The 26313-nt window shown below is 33.8% G+C and overlaps 1 protein-coding gene across 1 annotated transcript in view; it reads left to right on the forward strand.

Annotated features, from left to right (window-relative positions):
- The window catches only part of ADGB (androglobin), a 114213-nt gene that overhangs the window by 45448 nt on the left and 42452 nt on the right, over positions 1-26313 (forward strand). The window contains 10 exon segments of the mRNA XM_032683883.1: positions 789-933; positions 8339-8384; positions 11708-11861; positions 13711-13718; positions 13721-13778; positions 15412-15509; positions 16541-16682; positions 18658-18772; positions 20178-20345; positions 22404-22542. Of these exon segments, the coding sequence (XP_032539774.1) occupies positions 789-933; positions 8339-8384; positions 11708-11861; positions 13711-13718; positions 13721-13778; positions 15412-15509; positions 16541-16682; positions 18658-18772; positions 20178-20345; positions 22404-22542 (1073 nt within the window).

The raw sequence follows: 26313 nt of genomic DNA on the forward strand, positions 1-26313 counted from the left end.
ACACAATTGGGACTGAAAGTTTTAATCTCTTCTTTTTATTCTAATAATTATTTTGAAACACTCAAGGCAAGGTATTGTGGCTGTTACTGCAAAAGAACTTGATATTTCATTATCTCAGTCCTTAAGAAGGGGGCTAGATAACATGTGCTTATATTTCAATTTTTTCTTTATTGCTGTGATAACACAGTTACACATTAGGTGTAATTGGCATGTGTGCAACATCGTTTTGGTCTTACTCTCCTAGTTCACTTTACAGAAAAAAACTATTTATGTATCCATCAGTTTTTATTTCTGCTTTCAGTGAAGTCAGCACAGACCTTTCTTTTACTACAAGCGGAATAGGCCTGCACAGTTTCCCTTGGTTATCGTGTGTGTTAGCCTGTCTGGTAGCTATGGAGACCCATTTTGAGGGAAAAGACAAAAGTATTGTGACACAAAATATTTTGTTCTATTCTTTTGCCATATCTCCAGTCAAGTAGTCTTTTCTTGTCTAGAGGCCATAGTAATTTATTCACTTCTGGCATTATTGTCTGGTTTTCCTCAGCTGACTTGGGTTTTGCTTTTCTGAGGGTTAGTTAAAAGATCTTTCTAGCATATATGGGTGTGTAGTGCCAAGCCAGTAATGACAAGGAATATATGAATATATATTCTGTGCTGCCCTATGAAGCTCTCAAAATAAAAGAGGCACAAATTATCTTGACAGAATTCTGTTAAGAAGAAGTTATGAAGATTGTAGTTTAAAGGAAAATGTATAACTTTGAGTATCTGAGTTTTCTTTTATTATTTAGCCACTTTCCACAGTCAACCATCACAAAAGGATTTCATTCTCTATCCCGTCTCGCTTCTGTTACTGAAAGTGATGAAAATGAAAGTGACAGTAATGTGGATATGAATCGAAATGGAAGACATTCAAATGCAGAAGATTGTTCTCAGGTAATAATATTCCTATTTTTTTTTAACTTGACCTAGTTTTATATTCTAAAGGATAGTAAAAGACAAAATAGAAAATACTTAACACTTAAATATAGGTTTTTAAAGACATTTCAGTAAGCTTTTCTGTTGCTATTTAAGTAACTTCCTTACCCTTTCCACTTTGTAGTTATATTGATGTGTATTGAATGGGAAATCTTTCTTAATTCTTTTTGCTTTAACCTTCTTTTTTATGATTTATTCCTCAGATTCTAAAAGTTTTATTGCTAACACTACCAAATATTTTGATGTGAGCACCTTAAAAAAATAGGAGTCTTTGTAAATAAATGTTAGTTTATGGATAAATGTTACGATTAGTTTATTTCAGCTGCAGTGAAAGATGTACCTAGGCATGTGACTAGAAAAATGTAAGCCTTATACACATGCCTTAAAATGACATCCTCATTTCAATCTTAGTGGAAAGACTCCTGGCTTCATCTAGAAAAAGGCTCCAATGCTCAGGTTGCTTGCCCTTAAATTTCAGAAGTTCTGCTTTCTAAAGGAATCCTCAGCCATGGTTTAGACCCTCAGGCTTCCTGAGCAACTCTGTGAGAGAATGTTTCTCTAAACAGATTCACTAGATGAAGCACTGACCACAAGTTCACTCAAAATACCCGAGTAAATGCTAGGTACTAGGTAGAAGTCTCCACTCTAATTTTCCAAGATAGATAAGATGAATCTTACCTAAGTTCAGTAAAACATTATTAGGATGGCTTCGGGAAGTCATCCTTTTGGAACAACTTTTGGAAGTGGTAATTACTGTGATTTTTTTTTGTTGTTGTTTCTGGTTTTGTTTTTAAATTGGAATGTGCATGTTCTACTAAGTTCTGCTTTTAGACAGACCTGTAACGAAATGCTCCCTCTAATGTTTGAATCTTACGCGCTAACACAGAGAAGTAGAGAATTAAATATTCAAAAAAACAGAGTTCCACTGAAGTTATTTTATTTGGTCACCACCTACAAAAAACCGCATTGTGGCAGTGCCAGCACGTCTGCTCAGAAGAGCATTTGATACATTTCTCTTTTTAACTTTAAGAAAATTCAGAGAAAAAGCAGTCTAGGGAACATGTAAGTGCTTTCAGTGATGTTATACTCAAAATCTGGATTTGACTCAATAATCAAATTATATTTGGGGGAAGATGATGTTTCAATTTGTAAATGTTTGCTGCAGTTCTTTCTTCTATATTTATTTGCCCTTCCAAGTAAAGACTGAGTACTTCTTCCATATATGTTAAATTCAGTGTCATTACATGTTGAATATATAATATAATATATTCAATATCATTACTGTATGACAATATAGAAAATAACCTATAAAATGTATTCATTCATGGTTGTGTGTAAAGGAAAAACAGCAACCAAGTCCTTATCCATGCAGTCCAGCAGTAAGGATGACCTAATTGTTTTAAAATCTCTACTGTCATTTTCTGGGACAAACCAATAAATATACTTGGGGTTAACGTTTGTGGTATCTGGTTGATGTATAGGAATGTTTGTAGGGTTACAAAATGTGTTTGAAGACCAAAGATATACTATTAAGGATAGTATGTCATGAGGTACCTTCATGAACAAGCAAAACAAAATTTAGTTTGGTAAATTTTGAAATAAATGGGAAATAATTTTTTGTAACTTTTGGAGTGCCTGTTCGCATGTTTCCTCTGCAGGCTACACTCTTACACTATTTTTAGACTTCAGATTTATATCTATATTGTGTGTCTAGAAAATGTACATGTGTGGATATCACTACTGGATATTAATGATTTTTAAATAAGGCAATTCTCTAGTGAAGGCGAATACTTTAGAGTTGAATTTATTTAGCTATTCAGTATTTTGTGTACATTTTATAAACAATAGCTTAATTAGTACTTTAATAATGCTTCACCTTTAAAAGTCTTTTTAATACTGGCAACTTACAAAAGTCATTACAAAATCAGAAAGGTAAAAAGGAGATATAAGCATATTATATAATTATTGCTCTCATTACTTCAGTCTCTAGGTGTAAAAATATAGATTTGGTTACTTATGAATTAATAGACGTTTATGTGCTGGAAGCATAAAAGCAGTTTGGAATGCCACTTAGATTTTCTCCCCTAGTCCAAGAGAGATGTAGAAGGCTGATCTGTTCTGGTGGGACATGCAGTCAAGGTGAGACAAGGACAAGTAAAAAAACAAGAAAGAGAGACATTGATAAACTGGCATGGTTGGAAGAAGACATGAATGTAATGTAGGTGATGACAATCTGATTAAAATATGAAATGTAAGAAGCCATCAGCAGCTAATTGACTTATACTTGAACTTTACTTTCACCTCAGTTTAAGTCTCAGCTGAAAATGCTACGCCTATTAATAGATGAAGTATGCAAGTAGAACTTCATTTGTACAGATTGGAATTGAAAATAGTTTTTAACTTGCAGAACAGTCTTCTTTATTTCACATATTAAATTTTTTTAGCAACAAATTATGTGGATACTTCTGGGAGATTCATAATGGGAAGGCTTTCTGTAGTTATAAAAGTTGAAATAACAATATGCATGACTACTTTTTTAAAAAAAAGTCAATTAGTGATTAAAAAAACAAACACTGAAAGAGGAACTTTGATATCCCCAACTCACTAGATTATTGCTAATTTTTGAATTTTTTATTGTAATATACTGAGTGTGAATGAATTTGTCTCCATTTTAAACTGTGCGAGTGTTATTCAGGAGCATCTGCTTTAAAACTTTTGATACAGATTTGGTAAATGCAGCAGTTTTAAGCTTTAAACTGACTGAAATTCAGTCAGCTGCTGTGCCAGATGCTCAGCAAGTTTAGATTGGCATATTTCAATTCATTCCAATGTAAACTGTATGAAGTAACATAACTGAATATCTGACTCACTGTTCCTAAGGTCTGTTGTCACAGAAACAGAGACTAGAGATAAATGAAAGATGAAATTTTAGAACCTGGATATACCTCCTTTGAAGAATATAAAGTTGAAAGACATGCCATTATCCTTCATGTCCCTGAAGTACTCATGCAAAAAAATAGAAATACTTTATTATGATTTTTACAAACTTTTTTTTCCCCATGAATTTCCCATTGACTCTGATTTTACAGTTCTGAAAGCTTTTTGGATTTGCATTCAGAAAAAAAAATCTTTGAAAATATCTTATTTTGGTAATTAAATTGATCTTGAATCACTGTTATTAAGAAAATACATTTTATTTTTTTGTTTAAAAACTGCATGACTTAGGACCAAATTGTTTAATGGAGAGGCTCTCTATTATTCTTGCTCAACACAAAGCGAAGTAATTTATGTGTGTAGAATGCACTGAAATACATGTAGAAGTGTTTTGTAGCTGGAAAAAAAAAATTGTCATCATATGTAAATTACACAGTGTCTTGCACTTTTATTCAACAGTAGTTTTGTCAAATGCTTCTGAGAAATAGATTATCTTGGAGCAGTGTTTTCTTGTAAATCTGCTGTTCAAAAGCCTACTTGAATATTCTTCGTTGTGATGAATTCTTCAATAGAAGTTATCTCCAGTTCCATTGAGAAGAAAACTTTGTGTGTTCTGTTTGAGGAAATGTTGGGCAGTAACTAAGCAATACAATCTAATCCAAATATGTTTACCATCAGTATGTGCAATGGCTGCTAGATATCTTAATAGACTGACCTGATTGCTACATTCATAAATCTTAAGCAGAACACTTTGATTTCTCTTTGTGGCTTCTTCAGTGTCAAGCTCCCTGGCAATGCTGATTTCTAAAGCAAAAGTGTTAAAGTCTCAACTCTCTCCCAGTGACATAAACACAATACACTTGTTCTTTGATGTTTACCTCATTTTTCTTACTTCAGTCCATCCTTTTATATACTCAAACTCAGTCTTACTTTTTCCTTTAACAACTGATACCAGTCTATTTAGTTTGCGTGCTCTGTTGTGTGCTCTTTTCGTGTTCCCCGTAAACATTACAGACTATTGTGTCATAATAAGCTTTTTCTTCATCTCATTCTAATCCTTCTTGTGATATATTTCATATCACTTCTCTTGAGTCAGAGAGAGGTAGAAAATAAAAAAAATCTATTTCTTTACAAATTTTACAGTTCTGAAAATTACTTCAGCCTGCATATTATTTCCAGGGGAAAAAAGTATTCCTGAGATATGAGCATGTGAATTAGAACAGGGACTTGAGAAGAGGGACACAAATTTAGACATTTGTGGTATAGAGAGACTTTTTGACGGACCCACAATTATCTACTTGCATGTACATACTGGACAGGAGGCTGAAAAATACAAACGAGTCCTTGAAAGTAATAAGATAGCTATAACTTTATGGATTACCATTATTTTTACAATTATTCATTAACGATTATAAAACATAGTAGATTATAACTTAGGTTTTTAAGTTAACCATGGAATTTTTCTCACAATTTGCATTCTGATTTCCCATTCACTGAAGAAGAACAATAAGTAATTCTCCCGGAATCTGTGTGCATCCTTCCATATTTCACAGCTGGATCCAAGTCTTTTTAAATTTCTTTCTTTATCAGATACTGTGGCAGCAAATCTGACCTTTCAGGCAATGTGTGTTCACTAAGGACGAAATACCTTTGTTTTCTCTTCCTGAGTCTATATCTTAAACACTGTAGATGAGGCAATAGTACAATAGAATGAGAACTTTCTTGACACTTCAGTTGTCTCCAAATCAGTGAGATTTAGGTAGCGAACACATCCCGTATCATTAGAAAAGCAGACAGCTTTTTGACTATGTTATGTTTGTACTCCAAAATCTGAGTAAATGAACCTAAAGGTCTCTACATAGCTGTGGTTAGATTGCTTTCATAGCTCAGATAGGCTGAAGTTACGTTACCAAACATCCAGATTTTCCAGAGAACATTCTCCTTCTTTACTGGAAGTTCTATTGACACACTTTTGGGGGTTTTCTGTATCTCTCCAGGCTTTCCTGCTGGCAGCTGTTAATACCAACAAGTAGCTCTATATTAAGCTACACATGTCCATATTAGAAGTATAGATCATGTGTACTGTCCATGAACAGTATGTTGGGCAGAAAGTGTTAGACTTGTGCCAACATTGCAGTCTCCAAGGCTTATACAGTAGATCTCATATTTTTTTATACTTCAGGCATGCCCAAGATTTCTGAGAAAAAGCTTGATAAATTGTACAGCTGACATGTATGTTTGGTAAATCCTGTGACTCCTACAAGAAATTTGGCAATATTGGAATCTTTCAAGCTGTAGGCTCACATGCAGAAATATGACAGCTCTATGCATGTACTTCCAAAGTCACAGTTTAATGGGAAGAGATAGTCCATGTGTTACTTGAGATTTTTCAGACTCATATGTTGAGGTATGACTGTTGACGTGACATGATAAGTGATCACAGCTTGACTTGTTTTGAACGGTTGTGTGTACAGATATCTGAAAACAGGAGCTGAAGTACACAGGCATTTGTAAGATTCTACAGTGTCCTTTTCATCTCTAGAAAAATGAAAAATTAATCTAAAAAGGAACATGTAAAACATAATATATTTCAATTACTAAATTCTTAATCCAACTGGTAACAATTTCAGCAATGTCTGTATTTTTCTCTTTGTTGCTCTTTATACTAGATCTGTCTCCAGCTTTGACTCATGAACGTTCTTTAAAAAACACATAACAGATTTGGAATAGAATTTCCAATTCGTGCTGTACAAAGATGGGACTTCCAAATTCTCTCAATAAACAATATTGCAGTTAAATTATATGTATTAAATTATTTGGTACTTTCTATTTTAGGATAGAGACTCTTAAATTTGTAGTTTGTTCCCTCAGCTCTTTCCTTTGTTTAATTCAGAGATTATCAAACACCTACAATTTTGGCAGAGATAAGACTCCTGAGCCTATTCTGGGCCCATGGAGATTCTGTAAAATGCTGCAGGAAGACTTTTACTGAAGCTGGAAATTAAACTAGAAAGCCAAAATGTTTTCCTCTAAGGAAGCATTCACAGGTCCCTTCATACTATGTATGAAGGGTAGTCTGTTCTAGGACAGTTGAGGCAGACCTGGATTTACAGCACAATGACCTTATACAAGATTAAGGTACAAGATTTAGGTTGTTGTGATCTGCCATCAGTCTAACTCAGACTCTCTAAATTAGGTCAGTCTGCCCCTCAAAATGTATTTTTACATTGTATTGAGAAAGCATAAATAGCTCCAAGTCAGCATAGCTCCCACAGCTCCTCTTTGACATGCAGAGTAGAAAATCACTCTGTGAGTCCAGCTGTTGGCCTGCTCAATGCTACCAGTTTCAGCACTAGCACCTTGGACACATGTAGAAGATGTGGGGAGAAGGTTGACAAATCTGGTTATAGGGAGACCTGGGATGAAAAGATCTTGCAAATTTGTTTGCAATAGCCTTTTTAGGTTTTAATATTTGACTTTGCAAAGGCAAAAGTAGTCCGACTAACCCATTAATAGTACTACATTCAAAAAGAAAGTAAACTGGAAACTGTGAAATCTCTTCCTCCTGCTCTACCTCGTTAGAAAAAAAAAAGTGGAAGTGAGTCTTTTTCAGTGCATGTCATATTGCAGGCAAGAGGGCAATTGAAATGATGATTAGGCACATATTTTTAAATAAAAGATGTTAATCTCTCAAATCTTTGCAAAATATAACAAGTGGACTTTCTGAAAAGCTGGCTAACTTGATTTCAGCTTTAAGTGTAAGCAGCTATTGCATTCATAGCTCAGTACCTCTAGCTTGGAGAGGGGATTGACCAGGATAAAGTTGTTTACCAAAACATTAAAAAAGAGCAGGCTACTTTTTATTTATGCAGTGATAGGAAACAAAAGATGCTATTGTAATCAAGTATGCTATTGCTAATGACAGTTTGTGCTGTCACTTGCACAGCAAGAAATGCTTGTTGGAAAAGGAGCCCTCCATATACTTCTCAAGAATGGAAACATAAAAAACCCAGAATTGCTTGTATAATAGGAGTAACTAGTTTTTAGAATAGAGCTTATTTGATTGTCAAAAACCAGTAATATCAAAGAACATTGTTTTGATAGTGAAGTGGTAGGCATATGAAACAGCTTTTATCTCAAACTCCAGATCCCATGTACTTCTCTAGAAACACATCAGTCTGTCTAATGGTGATATATATGTTGGTATTATAGTGAAATTTACTATTTTTATTTTTCTTTTAAAAAAACAACCGAAACCATAATGATAGCTTAATAGTTTGTTCCTTTATTTCTGGAAGGACTGCCTCAAAATCAGTATTTTCTTTAACAAAGTACTGCAAGATTATAATTATCATTGTTGGCTTTTTTTCTTCTTTTTCTTTGTTGTTGTTGTTGTTTTGTTTTGTTCTGTTTTATTTTCACCATATAGGAGACCACTCCCTTTGGCCAGAAAAATGCAGAGATACCCGGTAAAGGTAAGTGTGTATGAAGTTTATAGTCAGACTTCTGCCATTCCCGTAGTGCTTTGCCTCAATGTTAATCCTCCTGTACATATATCAGCAGTCTTACTTATTTATGGGTGTTGGCTTTCTGAGAAAAGATTTCAAAGAACTCATATTAGCATGTATAATTATGTAGAGTAGAATCTCCAGTTTGATATTAAAAAAAAAACCCTAATTTACAAGAGTATTTTGGAAAAAACCCTCTCCAGTAAAAAAAGTGGATTTTGTACACTAAGCTCTTTTCCTAATCACTCTGAACTGTACTTCTTTCTTTTTTTTTACTGAAAAATGACAAAAACCCCAACAAATTTCATTTTAATAAACTTTTCCTTTGAAATGTATTTGAGATCAGTATTGGAAAAGAATTCAAAATCTTATCCAAATTAATATCTCTTTGTTTAAGTGAATGTTTGAAGGATTTGATCACAAGAAGTTTAAAAATAAGAGCCTTCTTTTTAAAAGTGATCAGATTTGTTGGGTGCACAAATTTGTTGGGTCCTAAACCAGACTGCTATGAAATACCTTTCCTTTTACCAGAGTTCTGAAAGTGAATCTCGGAGCAGATGATGTGAAATACATGAATAGTATTCATGCATCATTTACACCATGATTCATACATGTGACATGCATCTTGGTTTTAGTTTTCAACTATTCAGTCCACATAGAAGCCTATGCAGTGCATCTTTTCTTTTTAAGCATTTTTGAAGATTTGTTCTCATGGGCAGAAAAGGCTTAAAATGCCATTTTTAAAAACTTTTTATTTTTACTTTGTTCTCTGTAAAATGTCTGTGATCCCCACTTCCAATAATGGAGAAATACAATTAATATCCTCTCAGTTAAAGCATGTGGACAGCTTCACAAGTTCTACAGTAACTGAGCCCGGTAATTTCACAGATTATAATATTATCTTCGTTCTAGAATGTGCAACCATCAACCATCTCTGGTAATCCCCAAATAGGGTAATACAAGATAAGGTTATAATGGGGGGAGGAACAACCAAAAATTTGGATCGTACTGCAAGTATAATGGAGAGAGTTTATTTATGATATTTAAATATCTTGAAGAAATGTAAATCATACTGCTTCCAAATCTTTACTAATTAATTGTTTTGTACTTTTAAGAACTGATAATGATTTCAGTTACTATATTGCTTGAATATCTTTTCTTATGAATTCTTACTTTCATTAACATCATCCTGGTAAAAAGAAGAACCAAACCATAAGAATCTTCTGTTTCAGAATGCTGCAAGTTAATGAGCTGCAAATACAAACTTTTGCATATTCTCTCACAGCTCAATGCCAAAAGCTAATAGAAATATGGTAGGTTGCAGTAGATAACTCTTTGCGCCTACCATGATTATGTTAGGACATTGGAGTATTTTGTAAGCTTTCACAATAATTAATTCTTAAATTAGTGTATCTCAATGGCTGATTGCCATCTTTTCTGCTGACTCAAAACTAGGCTTAAGGAAAATACCATTGAAGAAAAGCTCCCACAGCTCAATCAAGGAAAAGGATGAAGTGGACATATTTCCATCTCTGGCTTAGATACTAATAATTCACATTACTACTATACTGAAGTCTTTTGTAACTCAGATTCTCTTCACAGTCTCCAGGCCATCTCAATCCAGGTGTTGTCATTTCTCTATTGCAAAATCCCTTTATACCAACTTCATTTAGGTTATGAGTGCTACTCTGTTTTAGTTCAAAACAATTCATTAGGAGTCTTTAAACTCCACAGAATATCTGATAGCATGAATCATGTACCAAAACTGAGATAACAGATAATCTTTTAAAAAATGTTTTATTTATGGGTATGAGGGCTTTAATACACTCTTAAACATGACTAAAAATTGCTCAATTTTGCAAAGAATGGGCATGAGAATTCAATAATTGTATCTCTTCAGAGTTTGGTTAAGCAATTAGACAGTTTAAAAATATGAATAGTCTAATGTCAGAAGAGTTCTTTCTGTTCACCTGGAGTAAATTTGAAACTATTCTTTTTGAGAACAGTGATATTTTACAAGTACACTAACACATGTAAAAAAAACCTTTCCTGGATAAATGATTGCTTTTCAATATGTCAAGCTTTGGTTTAGGATTCTCTGTCCTTTTATGTTGGTTTTTTGTTTGTTGGTTTTTTTTTTTTCTTTTTTTTTTTAAAGTTTAAAATATTCTCATTAATCTACTGAGGCTGCTGAAGTCCATTGAAATTTTGTGCTATTGAGGTCACCAAATCTAATGAAATATTTTGTAAAAGTAAAGCGCATCACTCTTTTTCTACTCCTCTTCAGAGTAGGAAATCATGAGTTTGCATATCTATTAGAACAAGAATTGGTCCTAAAACATATAATTACACTTAATTGTGCTTTGTTGTAAAACAAAAATTCATACAGTTGCACTTATTCTGTCTGTGTAGTTGTTACAATAAAGTAGTATTTTTTTTTAGGTGAAGTGCTTTTCTATGATTTCCGATTGCTTTTGATGCAGATACTGAATCTGATGGAAGTTGTTTGTACTACCACATTATTGCCATGTTTATCTGTTGTCTCAGAAATCTTGCTGTTCCAGTATTTGTGCAGAGAGATAATGAAACTAAAATACAGGTTAAAAATGGCAAAACCAGAAAGTGAAATTTCAAATATCGTGATGGAATTAAATATGACATTACTGTACAGTGTGTACAGGATATGTTTCACAGAGTAAATGCAGAGAAATGGCATTACAACACAACTTAAAAAGTTATGAGTGATTACAAAATGTGTCTACATGACATTTCTTTGTTTAATTTTTGGTATGAATCTGACTTTAGTTCTGATTTTCCTGCAAGAAAGTTCATGTAACTAGTGTCCTTCACATTTCTCTGTAGTTTTTATTTTCTGTAGGTGGTAAAATTTTATGATAGTGCTCCATCAGCCTTTCACTGAATAGGAGCTTTGGAAAATGGATGTATTTTTCTTTATATAGATGACTTTAGGTTTGCAGAATTCATATATATATTTACATAACAAGTTCATATTATAACGTTCTAGTGCAGAATATGTGATAGTTTATTGAGGCAGGACTACTTAAGCAGTTGCAGGTGTAAACACTGTATTTCCATATAGAGTTGTTTCAATCACCGTTGAACTTTTTAGGCTAGTGGGATAGTTTTTGGTTTTGAACTTGGAGATGTATGGATAATTTCCTTGTAATTTTAGGATAATTTTTCAGTATAAGAATGATACTTCTTTAATGTGCATATTGTCACTGTATTGGCTCTGTATGTCTTTTTATCTTTGTAGAGAATTACATAAGAATATCGGTTTTGCTGCAAAGAAGTGTCAGAAAAAGCTGATACTGATATGAAGAACCAGACAGGAGATAAATCAAAGGAAGAAACAGAGTCCGAAAAGACTTCTGTTTCCAGGGAAACCTGGATTAGCTTTGAAGACTTCTGTGTTTGTTTCCAGTAAGGAATAGAGAGTTTGGGTTTTATTCCATAAATACGCAATGTAACAATGGTAAAATTCATAGCATGACTATATAAAAATTATATCTTAACAGGTCTTCTTTGTAGAACTGTCCTGCCTTTTAGGGTGGTTTCAAGGCTACTTTTCAGACCAGAATTACTGTCCCTGTTGACAGGGAGCCTGTAGCTGCAACCCTACTCTCTTCCTTGGGTGTGTCCTCCAGAATACAGTGGAGAACACCATCAGCAGCTCCATAAAGGATAGGGTCAGACTGCAATGGGGGTGGAAGATTGTAGATTGTGGAGTGTGCCGACATTAGGTGCTCACATACATGACCAGCAGTCACTGGGCACACAGTCTGCATCAGAACAGCACAATTCTAAAGAAAAAAAAGGTTGTTGAAATCAGTTGCCATTAGATAGCTTGGTCAACTAGGTGCTTTCTTTCACTCCCTTTTCAATATAATCCCAAGCCATTTATACCTCTGCAAACATAAAAAAGCTGGCGTACTTATAGGCATCATATCTTCAATTTTGGCCTTTAAGGTTTAGGAAGACTGGTACAATATATATGTACTTTAGAGAATCTAAGATTGCTGAGGGGAGTAATTTTATCGGAGAAAATCACCTAGGTTTTTTGGTTTGAATTGTAATTAAGATTTCTTTGTGAAGCTTTTATTTTCGTAAGTGGGTGTTTTCTTGAGCAGATATTATACTCTCCTCCCTCTCTAAAGGAAAATGTGTAACTTCTATACCAGCCAGCAATACAGGAACACTAGACGTAAAGTTTAGGCCTTGTTAAGGTTTGCCTGTTACTTTTTGTTAGTCGCAGATACCAGAAGATCGGGCCTTCAGAAAAAAAGCATCATGACCAATGTAATTTCCTTTCAAAGTCTTGCTCATGGTGTCGTATAGAGATAATGTGAAATATGAACTTCTAACTTGTTAGCCAAATGTTAAAGTACTGGTGACATTCTGTAGACCAATATTATTATTAATTAAGGTATAAAGCATTTTTCAGTTCTTGTTCTTATCTCTAAATAAGTGAGAGTTTATTTTCACAGTGAACTGATAAAGTAGCTGTTAACCAAGCATTCTCAATTGATCTTGGAAGAATTTATCTCTCAGAAGAATTAGGCACCTAATATTTTCATTTTATCAGTCAGTGAAAAGTGTTTTCCTTGTCTGACATGTCTACATCTCAGGCAAGTGAAAATAAGACGAATGTTCATAGTTCATATCAAACTTGAGAAACGAGAAAAATTTAGCCGCTGTAGGAATTGATATGTCCAGCAATGGATCAGGATTCCTGTGATGTTTCTGAGTAATCAAAACATTAGAGTTCACATCACGATTCCATCCTCAATTAAAACTGAAGTCATTTAGTTGCCTTTGGTGAAATCAAGGTCAGAAAAAATTGCCAGGAACTACATAGCTTTCTGTAGGTGTGCAAACAGCACAGAACTGAAAAAGCACATTACTTAAGTATATAAAATAGTTCTTCCTTGCAGTTATACTTATTATGGTAAGTTTCAGATGGTAATGGAAGTTTTAGAATAATATTAGCATGTTACCATTTATAGATTGAAATTGAGCATATTAGTGGCCTGACCTCCAATGGAAAACTATAGAAATGCAGCAAAGATAAAAATTAATGTCAGCTGCTTTCTCTGGAGGTGAATTCTATTCCCCTTTTATGAAATGAAAAAATGTTGAACCATTTTTGAGAAATACATGGGAGTCTCATTTATGAAAGTAAAATTAATATGCTATTAAATAGACATTTACCTGAAATATATAATTTGTACTGATTATTTTCCTACATAATTCTATTTTGTATTCTCCCTAGGAACCTGTATGTTTTCACAAGCCACATACATATGCTTATAATTATCAGAAGACAGATTTTTAAGGTATATGACTGTATCATTGGGTTTTTTAATCTTTGTCGAAGTCTTACATAAATAGGTAATACATATATTCTGAATGAGATTGGTAGATCACACAGAACTGCCATTACTGAAAAACAGTAATGCATTAAGTTTATTGTAGTCAATACAAATATATGTTTGCTAGCAAATATCCAGAAATATTTCACTGTATTTAAGACAAGGGAAAAATTTTGTGGAGTACTACAGCACAATAACAAAAAAATGGATTATGTAAATAATGCAAGTTGATAATGAATCAGATCTCCATCCTCTCTTCATTTTGATTTAAATCTACCTTATAACAATTCAGTGTCTAATTTGAATTTAATCATGATTCAGCTGCAGAATCTGCCCTTTCATTCTCCTTCATCTGCCCCTGTCACCTAAAGCCCAAATCATGAGTCTGTTTAGCATAGCCCTCCATTTTCCCTTTAAATGCTAAGACCTTTAGCTATTTACAGCATCTTGTTGCAGGGGTTAAAAGTACCCTTTAATTACATTGAAATTATGGAATTTCTCTAAACCTGCCATTAGTTCATATTATCAGAAGGTTATTCAACATGCTTGAATACTCTATTCCGCCTCTAATTTTATAGTGTATCTGAAGTGCAATTGTAGAGTACCAAATGTAAATTCCTGGCATGAACTTTCTGTAAAATCCTGTACTGAGAAGGTTAACTACATGTATTATGCTTCATAATTGTAGTATACCTGCAATTTCACACCTCTCTGTAATCACTAGAAATTTTCCTAATGACTGCACGATATACTTTCACAAGCCATAATCAGCATTAAGACTATGTAAGCCTGTGTGCTGTTGTGCCAAAAAAACCTAACTCTTTGCTGTAAAACCATTCTAATTTTTTACATTGATACAGATGAGGCATTTACACCATTAGGTAAATTCTGTATGATGCTTAATAAAAAAACATTTTCATTTATGATAGGAAGATAATAGTACTGGCATCTAGGATCAAATACAAAAAAATGGATTTATATGACTCTGGAAAATTCAGGAAGACATGTATTGTAACAGTTCTGAAGAAAGAAGCTCATTTAGCTTCAGATTTTGAAGAATTTCTAGGAACAGTAGAATCATTCTGTAGTTTCTAATATTGGCATAGGAATTATGTAGCATAGTTCTGAGTGAAAAATTTTGCCTCCTTAGATATTTCTAGAAAGAAATCATTATGAGGAAGAATCATTCATGTCTACAAATTAAAAAAGTACATATTTCTTTCAAGCTTATTGTAATTAGTTTCAATCAGAAAGTTGCAGCACAAAAAATTTTTTATCTTCCATTGAATGTTGTTTCGCAAGTGGAGCTACTAAACTGAGAATGAATATGAAGAATATTACATAAAAGTAAATATATTCTCATTCAAGTAACTGTTCTGTTTCCTTTTATCTCTGAACATTATAATACATGCAGCATTAGGCTCTGGACCTAAATAACATGTCTGAAATTTGGAAGAAGTAGTAACAATTAATTACCTGCTTCCCCTTCTATAGCTAAGGTCACCATATCCAAAATCTTAGCCATACTTTGTGTAAGGACAGTTGGACAGTATTCAATGAAAATGAAAGATGAACAACTGTCTATTTTTTATGCAGTTTACTAATGACCAAGTCATCTATTATTTACTTGTGGACAGTCTGATGCCCATTGAAATCATAGTCAGCTTTTCTGCGTTAGTGCACTGGGATGATACTGAAGGTAAGGCCAACACAGAAAAGTACACGTTAATGTTTTAAATATTAAATATTACGTTAGATATGTCTGTGCTGTTGTGTTTGGCTGTTGTGTATTTGGGCACAGTTTGAGAGTTTAGTATTAAATAGCCAAATTGATTCTAAGAAACACGCTAATATTCCAGAAATACTTCATTGTTATTTCATATTGATTGTGAATATTTTCATGAAAGAATCCCTCCCTTTACTGTTTATTATGATTTGCTGCAAGATTTTCATCACTGTATTTCTAGTATGGATTTCCTTGTGTTTCTTTGAGTTTCTTTTCTACAAATTCCATTCTTGCAATCTGCTTTATGCCTTAGCTGATCATAATGCCATAAAAACAGCAATATAACCGAAGTATATTTTTGAAATGATTTTTAAACTGGTGCATAGTAAGATCGTAAGTACGTTTAAACTTGGTTTCTTTCAAGATCCAACAACTGGGAAGATTTAAATAAAAATCACTTGTATTTCATGAAAAAAAATAGAATGGTATTCAGGAAAGCTAAGTCATGTTATAATAATTGGCTTAGGTTAGCCAGATATTTAAACACTGGATATGAATGTAATTTTAGTGCATCAGAGTGGAGAGAGAACCAAAAGAAAGCTTAAAAAACCCAGACTGACCATTCAGTTAAAATAAACTATAAGCTATAATATAAATAAATATAAGCTTTTTGTGGCTGTTTCCTTCTTTTGCATATGGGCAGAATGGATTTCTATGGAGTTTTACGGTAGTCTGAAATTACTTGGAAGATGTCTGATGTACACATTCTTCTAACACATTCTTTTAACGATTATTTTAAAGCAAAATGGCACAAATAAGCTGTATTCTGTGCCACCTATGCATTTTAAGTGACTGGCTTTTTTTCTCTGAGTTAGCAAAGCCTAAGTGCAGACTTTACTGCTGTGAAGTAGCTACAGATTCCTTGTTTGTCTTAATTTTATAGTTATTCACCTCCCAATATTGTGTGGGTTGTGTTTGTTTTATTGGGTTTTTTTCTTAATCTAGAACTAAACAAAAATGTTCTAGTATTTCAAAGGGTGTGCTGACGATTGAACGTTTCTCTTGGAAATCTGTGACTCCTGGAGAACTTGTGTTAAAGATGCATACATCTGCAACCAAAGCTACTGTGTTAAATCTTCCTGCTGGGTATGTATGAGGCTTGGTTTTGTCCTGATGCTTTAGTCCTAAGGCTTGAGATGATCATTTACTTTACACAGTAAGTAAGAGTTTATTTTCTAAGACTTAAGTTTTTGGAATATCAAAATGGTTGATAGCTAGGATTGGTAAGACTACCAAATTACTATGAGTTTACCAAAACTTTTATTCTAACTAGAATGATTTTGAAATGTTCCCTGGAGTAGCTAGAAAATTTAAGAATTAGCATTTTTTAGGGGAACTGTAAAAGCATGATAATACCATAGGAGGTTTCAATGCTTTTCTTGAAACAGGATTTATGAAACATGACAAGAGAAATCCTCAGGTTATTCATGAAGCCTTGAGTGTTTTACTTCCCATTCATATAGCTCTTAATATGATTTATTTCTCTTTGCATGTAGCTCTAAATTTTCAATGTAGAGCATTGACTGTTTAAATAAAGAAACAATTAAAAGCAAGAGCTCTTGTTATCTATTAGTTTCTAAAAATGCTTCCGGGCAAACCAGAAAGATGACATCTTCATATCTTGTCATAAGCATAAAGTTGCTGACTCAGTCACTGAGGCTTCTACTTTTTGAAAAGTAGAGAATCACCAGTTTAATCTCAAAGAGATGAGACAAAATGTATTTTTTGAAAAATCAAGTAAGATTTCAAATAAATAGGCATAGCAAGAAAATACTCCACTATTATAGCATACTGAATTAAAGATCTCTAATAGTGCTCTTTATCTGTTTTGATTCAGACTAAAATTGGAATAGTTATTTTTATGTTTGTAGGCTAGTTCTGCCTCCACATGTATTTTCCTAATGTAGTTTCCAAAAGTTGCATACATCTGTCCTGTAGGGAAGCCCAAAAACGTAGATCTTTTTGCACCTGCAAATTTCAAAGCTAACAGAGATACAAGCAGCTCAAATTTATATGCTGCTCCTCTTTGATTCAGGCAGAGCCAGAAGGTTTTCAGTCAGATTTAATTTACAGCAGTTGTGGGAGATGAATGGGCTTATTGACCACTTTCCCATTTCATTCCAAATGAGAATTTGGAACTTGCTAAGCCAGGAAGGCACTCTCTTCCCACTGTCTGTTAGTGGCCAGGAGGCATTTAAATTTCACTTGAAAGAAGATGCAGTTAAAAAATGTGAGTGTGTGTGGGGGGGATTAACTCTCCTTTCTTACTCTCACCACTGGATTCCTGGTTAACACTTTGAAGCTACAGCCTGGATGGACTTCTCCAGCTAAATGCAATTCTGTAAATGATCTGAGACCATGAGGCTTTGGTATCAGCCAGCTCCTCAAGTATTTCAGTGGGACAGTAAGACAGTGTTGACTCAAGAAAAAAGCATGAATCCCTTGTTTTGTGTAACTGTGACTAGGAATGATTTCTTTTATGATTAGAATCCATTATAGGATACAGTTAGGCAAACAAGACTGAACTGAGTATATGACATTCAGTCATAAGTGAATTTCTGTTGGTAACATTAGGAGGTTATGATTGGGCAGTTTGGCCTGCAGTTGCTCCATATAATGGTCACTCAGTAGGTTCATCAAGCCTGACACAATTATTTTCAACTAATTTTCCTTGTTTTGACAATGCAACATGGAAATTTTGACCAGAACACTTGATGACTTCTCTAAGCTTTCTAGAGCAGATATGTTTCAAGTGTAGCTAAATATAATCCTGATGAAACAATCTGTCATTGGTAGCTCTATGAAAAAATGAGTATACCTATTTTGCTTAAGAAAATCAAAATAACACCTAAACAAATAAAAATAAAATAATAGTGACTTCACTGACTTCACCTACTCCCTACATTTGGAGGTTCTTGAAAAGAAAGGAATTAAACATGTCGAATTTTGAAGCACAAGGACATCTAGAAAAGGATTTCAGTATTACCAAATGCAGAAAAGAAAAGCTTAATAATTGCTGTAATTAAAAGAAAAAAGTTAATTTACTTTTTCTTGAATGTAGGAAACACATATTACTCTTCACAGTAAGTTCTCCCATAGGGCACCATATTCATCTGTGTACCATGGTACCATGTGTCTTTGGAGAAGAGGATGATGTGATGCCAGCTCTTGAAAAGGTATGCATAATAAAAACGAGTCAAGTATTGTGATAATAGTATTTCAGACTATTAATTAGTTTTAAAGTGAAGTAATATTGGATTTTCATTTAGAGTTATTATGTTTAATGGTATAATATTAGTGTCAATATTAAATGGACTAGGGCATAAAATTTGCAAAAATTTTCTTACTTGTAAGTTAGCATTGTGGTTTGCATAGAACAGCAGCATAAAATGTTAAAAATACTCATGCATGTGTCTGAGGTACTCATATAGCTCACTTTTTGGGGTATCTGATAAAATACATGTACATATTGTAATTAATAAGCAAAAATTCCTGCCTATTAAAATAAATTGTCACATCAGTAAAGTTAGTTTTTTCCCATGAGCTCACATATTACTTACTGGGTCCCAGAGCAGCTTTTATATCTAAAATGAGCAATTTAATCAAATAACTTTTCATAGCTGAGATAAGAGGCCCAAGAGAGCAATTACTACAGATTTACTTCTTCATTGTCTACAATCCAGGCAGATATCACTGTCATCCATATTTTCAAAATTTCTTTGGCAAGCAGTAAGCCCAAATATTTTTCATGGGCACTGAGGGGAGGGAATATAGTTTCTAGCTAACAGTTTTGCTAAAATATTTTAAAAGGTGAGTGTGACAACAAATTTACATAGCAGTGTAGATTCAGGGTCCTAATAATAGGACCTAAAGCAGAATATCCTAAAACACATTTATGATATTTATTTTAGCAAGGAAGTTTAAAGATAAGAAGTTGGACCATTAAAAATATCTTGTGGCTGTACTAATCCCTTGCCTTCAATTTCTGGATGAAAAGCTCTTTGTCGTCAATAAAATAAAGCAGAATCTTATCCTTGGATCTCTGCATTTCCTTTTAAAGACAGCATTTTCTCTACAAAGTGTCATTTGCAGGAAAGTATCCCTATTCTTGCACAGAAATCCTGATGAATATTAAAGATGCTTTAGGCAGCATGTATTCTGTCATTGTTTTCAGGGGGATATGAATACTAATTTGTCCTTTTATAACAGAAGATGCTGAGCATTTCAGCTAGCAAAGTCATATTATCACTGCATTAGAAGTCTCTGTATGCATCTATTTTTGTTTATATTTTCTAGGAGTATTGATACAGGAAAAATAAAACAATTAATGGATACATGTTATGATGTCTGTTATAGTGTTTTAATTTCAGTAGCTAAAATTAGAGAAAATTTTGTATGCTTTTGAATACCAGAGACCTAATCGATTTTTTAGCTTATAAAATTAATAACAATTCCTTGGATTTAGAAAAGTTTTGTACTTCTTTGCAGGAAGAAAGCTTGTATGCTGTCACAGCCTAGAAAGAAAACAAACAAAAATTTTAAAGGAATCTTTCTAACAGTGGGTTTATTCTCTCTCCCCAGGAGAGCTCTCGGTTTACAGAACAGGCTGCAGCTATCCTGAAAGCTGTTGGAAATGTGATAAATAATTACAGCAGTAAGGATGAGCTTTCTAAAGCCTGGAAAGAATTGGAACTAACTCTCTGTCCTCCTGGCATCCATGGTACTGGAATGGCTGAAGAACTCTACAAGGTGAACAAACAATTTTAATAAGCACGTTCAACATTTTAATAAACATTAAAAGCTACAGAAACTAGATAACAGCTTAACATTGTCATTACCCTCTTCAAAACAATGTCTGTGCATTTCAAAAGGACCACCTGCATGCTCTGAATGGGACATTTGTTATAAAGTATAAGCTCAAATAACATTACTTGCAACTGTATGATAATTTTCTTCTTTTAACAAGAACAAATTTCAGTATGCGCAGAGCAGCACATTCTAAACCAAGTCTATTTTTGTCAATCTAGTTTAGCATACTTTGGGGCAGAAAGCATGAGGGGTCTTTATATTAAGACTTCATTTTGGATTTAAAAGACTCTCCCTGAAATTCGGAAAAGCCAGAATGGTTCTTTTCTGTGTCTAATGTTAATGGAACAGAAAAACATTATTACAGCTTATATTACTGTAGGCAGTAATGAGATTTTTTCACTCATAGTATTTTTAGGTGTTTTTCTTTCTCTCTTGAAACTGCAGAATTCTTATTTAACTTTTCTGCTCTGTGTGTGTGATAAATTAAAGGGTCTTTAGATACATGATGAAAATGTTACACTTTTCTGTAGATCTCTATCCTATGGGTTTTCAATATTATAAAAAGATTGAAACAAAGTTTTATAAAGGACATGCTAATTTTTATTTGTATGCAAACGTTGATAATACTGTTATCAAATTATAACTTGATAACAATTGTTATAACTTGATTGTTCTACAGTCAGTACTTTATATATTCCGCATTCATTTACTTTCATCACAGTACTACAAAGCTCATGTAGCTTAGACTGTGTATTCTAGAATATTGGATAGAAGAAGGAGTTTAGTATTTTTATAATCACTGATATTAAATTTAGAACACCTAAGCCAGTGCTTTTATATGTTCGCTTGACACCATACTCAAACTCAGCAAAACAACAGAATTAAGAAAGAATGATTCCAGGCGCAACACTCAGGAAAGAGGTCATTTTCATGCCAAGTCCACCAGAAAAGAAAATTGATTTGAACTCTCTGGAATGGAAAATACAAATTTTAAAAGCATATGCTCACATGAAATTCGTGTAAAACTTAGAGACCTTAACAAAAATTCAATAGTCATGAACACACATATCCCTTCCTCTCTAACCCTCTAAGACCAACGTATAACCAAAAAAGTACAAAAAACCAGAAATTGGATAAATGAGAGGCACTGAACTGACAGTGATTCAAGACTGAAAATATGGAAATTATCTATCTTTAACACAAACAATTAAAAGCTACTCTGAATGTAAGAATGAATGTAGTAGATTCTTTCTTCACCAGTCTTAAATATTAAAAAGAAAATATGAGTTTATTAATAATAAAATACATAAAATGTTTCCAGAAAGCAGAAGAATCCAAAATTAAGGGCAATGAAAAAGAGAAATTATGTCTTTTCCATTAAGTTATTACTGTGTTCTTCAACTCAGATTATGAAACAAGTTCTGAAAAACACGCTCTAAATTTTCCATCTATTATAAGGAGAGAAAATTAAAAAAAAAAAAAAAAAAAAAAAAGAAGAGACTGGATTTGTGCTCTTTAAAAGAGCATCAGTATGTCAGGAATAAAACAGAGCCAAATCCTTCTCTGTGGTGTCACCTCCTAATCTAGTAAGCATGTCCATTCAGTTATCAGTCTCTGCTCTGAAACCTCGAGTCATGAATGCAAGCTGTCATGATAATAATTATAATATGTTCTTCTGTCCTCTGGTATAAGGCCACCAATCTACTACACATAAACCATTAAGATATTTTGGGTAATAAACACACTGTAGAATAAGTCCTATTTTTAGTAAGTCAGGCATAACACAGGTTTTCTCTTGATTTTTGCCTTGAAGCATTGTAGTCCTACAGCTGGGACTAATTTTCAGATACTTTATTTTTGTAGAGGAAGTTTAAGGCTTCGTTTTTACATGATAAAAGAAAAGAGCTAAATAGTATTTGAAACAATAATGAGAGGCAATATAAATCAACTTTTAAAAATTAATCATTCTTTAAATGCTTTTCCTCATTTTGATTTTAGGTTTTCAATATTGCATTCTGGTGTTTGATCAATTATGTAATAGAGGAGAAGACTCCTTACAGATATAAACTTGCCTTCAGGTCTTTCACTTTGGATTTTGAAGACTTTGAGATTTCTGGGGATGACCCTGCATTTTCAGGTACTGTATTGGTATTACTAATCACTTCAAATATGTCTGCCCATTCTTATTTTTGAGGAGGCCAGCTCTTCACTAATCTTGTTTTTTCTTGCCTAAGTAGGCACAATTCATTTTTAATCCAAAGACTTCTACTGTTGACAGCACATCTGAGACTCATCTCAGAATAGAAATGATCCTTTTCTTTCTTCCAGAAAGTCTGTTTAGCCTTTGTTAATTTATAAAATTGCCCTGAGTCTTCCCTAGCTTGCATTTGCTAGTATTGACAAACATTAACAAACATCTACAGGTGCATTTTTTACCTGATGTACTGCAGATCATCACTTTTGTTCAAATTACCAGTTTAAAAGATCTTAAATGCATATATTGTTCACAAAATGAGAGTGAAGGAAGACTGAAGTTAGTACCTTTGTTGAAAGTTTCTTACTTATGGGTTGAGGATTTTTTGTTTGTTTCTTTTAGGTGGAGGGATATTTTGATTTTTGTTGGCTTGCTTGCTTACTTACTTGCTTGTTTTTTAAGCTTATTATTTGGGAAATTGTATTGGCTGGCTAGTTAGCTGGCTAATCACACACGTCCAGTGTGGAACTGCCTACAGCACCATCCACCTCTTCTCCAGCCTGTGATTAGGGTATGCTGTGTACCCAAACATACTGTGAGAGGAGCCACTGGAAGGCCAACTTATTTATTACAAGTAGGGATAATTCTCTTCCTGCAGGTTTTTTTGCTTCATTTTGTATGCAGGCTGGAGGCATTATGTATTAAGTTTGCCTGGCAACTTTTTGCCTGGCTCTTTTCCGTTTTATGACTTACTTTTCAGTCTGTGTAACTTTTTAATCTATTGATATTAACATTTGATAATAAAAGCTTTATGTATATGGTTTCATGTCGCTGATAATGTCGGAACGGCCAATGCGACATAAATATCAGAGTCAGGCATAGTCCAGGTGCAAGGTGATCAGGAAGCTGTTTATTACTCTCAAGTGTTTCTCTTATATTCTTTGTACACTATCGTGTCACAACACAATTGGTCAAAAGTCTCAAGCATAAGACACTGCACACACTCTTATTGGTGACACTGAAGACACTGTGCATGCTGTGACATGCTATTGGTGACACTATACACATTTTGATTGGTGACCTTTGGTCTGGGCTGCATTACGTTTGTTCCGTCCACCATTACAGTAAATATTTCCTAAAAGTTGTTTAAATTCTTCATCACTAATTGCCAGGCTGCTGACAGGTTCTCTGTCAACCCCGACAATTCCCCCTCTTTTTTTTTATTTTATGCCGCAAAGATGGCTTTGACAATCTGTTGCAGGGCCCTTTGCAACAGGCTGATCAAGCAAGGCATCAGCATTGGCAACCCCTGATCCAAAGCTAAAAAGAAACACAGCAACATCTCACCAAGAAAGAATCCAGAGAGCTCATCCACTATTCAAAACAAGGATCCACTACAGTCCGAGAGATCTGTGTAATACATCACCCCAAAGTCTCAACACTCCAATACAAAAGCATTGTTAAGTTTGCACACACATATATATCTACACAGTCTCTCTCTCTCACACAATCTCTCTTCAGTCATTCATTGGTGGCCACCTCAGTCACTCTTCACTCACACATAGCTGGAATTTCTATTATACTTTTACATTTTAATTACACAGTTTACATTTTAAGTAGTTATTGGCTGTGTACTTCTCAGTTTGTCATCTTTGGCAGTCACATCTAACAACTGTACCTGGCTTGAAAAGGAATACATACAAGGAATATAAGGCCTAAAAAATTTAAATGAGATCTATTCTGATTTAGCATCTGTTTATGTGCCTGCATAGTCTCTTTCCCCCCTTTTTATATTTTAGAATGTTCATTTGATGGGTAAAATTCAGGGTTATGTTATTCTATTAGCACATCATCTAATTCTATATTTTTGTTCATCCTTTAGCAACATACTGTAAGAACTGTAAATTAATACAAATGGTATTTCACTTCTTGAATTTAGTTACTCATAATTCGCATCTTGATTGAACTGAAGGAATATTGTATCAAATATGGATTAAATTAGCCTGTACAATACTTTATCATGGGATCATCTACTCAACAGTGTTAATACTGAAAGAGAATTTCTGAACATTTACATTAGGTATACTAAGAGAAGCTTCTCAGCAGTAGTCACTAAAGGAAAACAAAACAGGTATTAGAATTCAGGCAGTACATTGCAAATAATTCTGTTAAAGAGGTTCATGTCCTCTCACACTGATTACAGTGTAACTTTTAGAGATTTATGCTGGATGTCTGCAGCGTGACGTGCACTCTAACCTGCAAGAATTGTTTTAGTTCTGAAAAACCAGCAAATTACAACATTACTTGTCCTTACAGTTTTTCAAAACTTCCTAAATTGTGGAGAAGTTAAGCCAATGTCTGAGTTACGTGAGTAATGTGTGATTGGCAGCAACACATGATTTCTGTCTATAGTCAGTACTTAGAAAAATGAATAGATAAATCACTATTACAGTCTGCTAATACAGCTTGAAATTCAGTGTCTTCTGAGAGAAGTCAGTCCAAGTTGTCTCCGATGTCTGGGATGTAATTAACTCTCGGCTCTTGTTCATCTGCTTCTTTTAGTTGTTCTTCACCTTTAATACAAAACTCACAAATTTGTTATTAATAGTTCAGTCAGTTTTAAGTGGGTATCGTGGGTAATTTCGCAGTTTTTCTTTGAAGCTGAAGGCCTAGTGATGATTCTTTGCAGTGTAATTCTCTCCATTGGAGATAGGTTCCATGGCTTGGTTCTTGGAATTTTCCTGGAGCATTCTTCAATCCTGCTTCTCAAATAACATTGGTTAGAACAATCACATTTAATTTTAACTCATCTTTTTAGGTCTCTAACTTCTGTATTTCCTTTTACTTTGCTTTTATCATTTTGAGCAGCATTTTATCATGTTGTACTGCAGAAAAATTCTCTCCTATAGTAAAGTAAAACACACTGAATTTCAGGAAGGTCACTGTAACTTCAATAAAAGCAAATAGCAGCTTTCATTATGAAGAAACAATTGGCTGTTCAAAATCCCAACATATGGAAATCTTTCAGAGGATGGAATTACTGATTTTGATAAGGGGTTTAGTTGCATAATTGGATTAAATATAGTTTTGTATCTTTTCTTTTTTCAAGCCACACACAACTTGGGATTTGAACAGGATTCACAAATTCATAGGGCAGATTCCTGCCTCTCCGAATGTAAAAAAATGAAACTGGAGAACAGTCACGTCCTTTTACAACTTAAGCAGTCTCACCCAGCCTCTGAAATGATATGATCAGCTAGGATTTATAAGCAGCTAAATCTGAATTTTTGCTAATATTTATACATTTTTCTGGGATATGCATGAAAACTTTAAACATCTTATTTAAACAAAATAGATGTAACAGTTTAACTTACATCAATGTATTTAAGAAGTTAACACTTGTAAAGTAGCTTTCAACTTTAGCAACTTACATAAAGCCACAATAAAACTCACTCAGGCTGCTTTAAACTAGGGTTTTGCTCATAAGAATATACCAGGGGATCCAGAATGCACACCTGCAAAGCAGCAACAGTTCTGGTTTAAGCTTGTCCTGATAACAGGGACACACCTCTGCTGCTTAGCACAGAGACTAGGACAGATGCAGTTTAAACTTGAAACGCTGTCTGTTGTTAGGCAGTTTCCTGTATTATGTCTTTAGATTTCATCTCTCTTTCCACAAAGGTGGAAACTTCCAGCTAGAAACAGTTTATTTAT

This window comes from Chiroxiphia lanceolata, chromosome 3 (genome assembly GCF_009829145.1).
Source record: "Chiroxiphia lanceolata isolate bChiLan1 chromosome 3, bChiLan1.pri, whole genome shotgun sequence".
Taxonomy (NCBI): domain Eukaryota; kingdom Metazoa; phylum Chordata; class Aves; order Passeriformes; family Pipridae; genus Chiroxiphia; species Chiroxiphia lanceolata.